The sequence below is a fragment of the Merops nubicus genome, unplaced genomic scaffold, assembly GCF_000691845.1.
Source record: "Merops nubicus isolate BGI_N331 unplaced genomic scaffold, ASM69184v1 scaffold26146, whole genome shotgun sequence".
NCBI lineage: Eukaryota > Metazoa > Chordata > Aves > Coraciiformes > Meropidae > Merops > Merops nubicus.
The window spans coordinates 11,373-13,709 of NW_008617326.1; the positions used below are offsets into that span (position 1 = coordinate 11,373).

General features: G+C 54.6%; 1 protein-coding gene across 1 annotated transcript in view; it reads right to left on the reverse strand.

Annotated features, from left to right (window-relative positions):
- ARNT (aryl hydrocarbon receptor nuclear translocator) overlaps window positions 1–2,120 on the reverse strand; it is a gene marked incomplete at its 3' end in the record, with an annotated part of 13,433 nt that extends 11,313 nt beyond the window's left edge. Inside the window, 2 exon segments of the mRNA XM_008943116.1 lie at window positions 496–540; window positions 2,026–2,120. Of these exon segments, the coding sequence (XP_008941364.1) occupies window positions 496–540; window positions 2,026–2,120 (140 nt within the window).
- Between the last annotated feature and the right edge of the window lie 217 nt (window positions 2,121–2,337).

Here is a 2,337-nt window from a genome sequence, read left to right on the forward strand (position 1 = left end):
CCCCAGCCCTGGAGGGGTTCAGAAAACATGAGGACGTGGCACTTGGGGCCATGGTGTTGGGTTGATGGTTGGACTGGATCTCAGAGCTCTTTTCCAACCTCAATGACTCCATCTCAAGCCACTCTGCAGCCTCTCTTTAAATGCTTCCTGAATTCACATGAAGACTGTGACACAGGTTCCCAGTATCACCAGAATTGTTCAATCCCAAACCCTGTAGCCAGGCTACAAATCAATGACATGAGCTTGCCCAGCTCCCCTGTGCCCCACACAGGAGTCCTACAGTGCTGGGGCACTGGGAGCACTCATGGAAAGGATTCAACCTTTGGAGACACTTATGGAATACCACAACATGACCATGGAGTTCTGTGAGACCCAGGGCTCCCTTCTTCAGCTGAACTCATCTTGCTACTGGGCCCACCAGGGAGGCTCTGGAGGAACACTCAGATGCACCCAAACCACACAACAGAGACTTCTGGGTGCAAGGTTCTCCCTCACCTGAGGAATTTACTGTTCCCTTCTCCATCATCATCAAAATCAAGTCTGAAAAACAGAAGAAAGAAGGTTATTATTAACCAAGTGGTTTCTCCTTCACAGGTTGCTTTTTCACCTGTCCCTACAGGGATGCAGATAAACCTTGAAAGGCAGATTTAAGCAATCCCAGGGGCTGATGTGAAACATCCTGGGGAAGGGTCTAGAGGCCAAGTGTGGGGAGGAGCAGCTGAGGGAGCTGGGGGTGCTGCGCCTGGAGCAAAGGAGGCTCAGGGGAGACCTTCTGGCTCTGACACCTCCTGACAGGAGCCTGGAGCCAGGGGGGGGTCAGGCTCTGCCCCCAAGGAACAAGGGACAGGACAAGAGGAACCAGCCTCGAGTTTCCCCAGGGGAGATTTCAGTTGCCCCTGAGGAACAATTTCTTGCCCTGGAGGGTTGCCCAGGGCTGTGCCAGGCTGCCCAGGGCAGTGGTGGAGTCCCCACCCCTGGAGGGGTTCCCAAGCCGTGGAGATGTGGGGTGAGGGACACGGGGCAGTGGGGACCTGGGGGGACTCCAGGAGCTCCAAGCTCTCTTCTAACCAGAATGATTCTAACCCCCAAATTTTTGAAGAGGCCTTTACATGTCTGTCAAACAGAAAGTCCCCTTGGAGCCCTCACAGCACCACAACCTCCTGTTCCAAAAGCTCCAGATCTCACTGCAGCCCCTGTGAATCCCAACATGCTGCCACAACTGCTCCTCACTGCTCAAGGGACCCACCAACAGCCTCCAGGTGCAGAGCTCCAAACCCGAGAGCTTGGATCAGCTGCACTTGAAAAGAAAATAAACCAAGGGGAGGGCAAAATCCTTCAGGAGTTAAAGGTCAGCCTGGTGACCTGTGCAGTTAGTTCAGCAGCAGGCAACGTCATCCTGTTTGCTTTAACAGGGTCAAAAACTGTTAGCAAAGGCAGCAGGAGGAGCTGCAGGGAAGCAGGAGCAGCAAAGGGAGCTGAAGGGAAGAGTCTGAGTGACTGGGAAGGGCAGGGAGAGATTTTAATTAGCTGGGGAAGGAAGAGGAAATTTGTTGTGGCAGGAATTTGAGTGGCCACTCGATACCCTTTTCATTTGCAAAGGCATTTTTTAGCCAACACAACCCCTACCAGGAGCACCCTGCAGCCTCCCCATGCCCCCAGTTGTGGGCACAGCTTGGGAAGGTTTGAGCGAGGCCCCAACAGCTCCCCTTCCTCTGCTCCTCTACCTCTTGCAGCAACTGGCTTGTCTTGCTGCTCCAGCACCTCTCGTTTCACCCTCAAGCCTTGGGGAGCAGCTCAGCTTTTTAACCCCCTCTTTTTATCAGGAACACAGCCCTGGCTTTCACAGGCAGGAAGCATCATGAAGCAGAAGGACCAAACACACCCAGGAGCCAGGCAACTTCTTCACTTGGAAGCAGATCAGCTCCCTCATCACGACACCGACCACTCTTTCAGGGGAAAAATGCCTCAAAGGCTTCACAAACACGTTTCCCCCCCAAATAAAAGGGGCAGAAGCCACCCACTCACCCAGGCCTCCTCTTGTTGGCTCTCTGGATGGCTCCTCCAGCCGACGCCCCCGGGCCGGGGTTCCCAGAGCCCAGAGAGGAAACATCCGAGGCCATCTCTGAATGGGGGAGTGGAAAAGGAGACAAGAAAGCAGGGTTACGTCAAAGGGCCCCTTTCACCTCCCCCCAGGCTGTGCTGAGGGTCTGTTTCAAGCCTGGAGCACATGCTGGTCTCATAAACTCTGGAGTTTAGATCCCTAGAAGCTGTAGGGAAGAGCTCTGTGGTCTCCTCAGCCCGACGTGGTCGTGGGCAGGGGCTGAGCCCCCTCTCAGA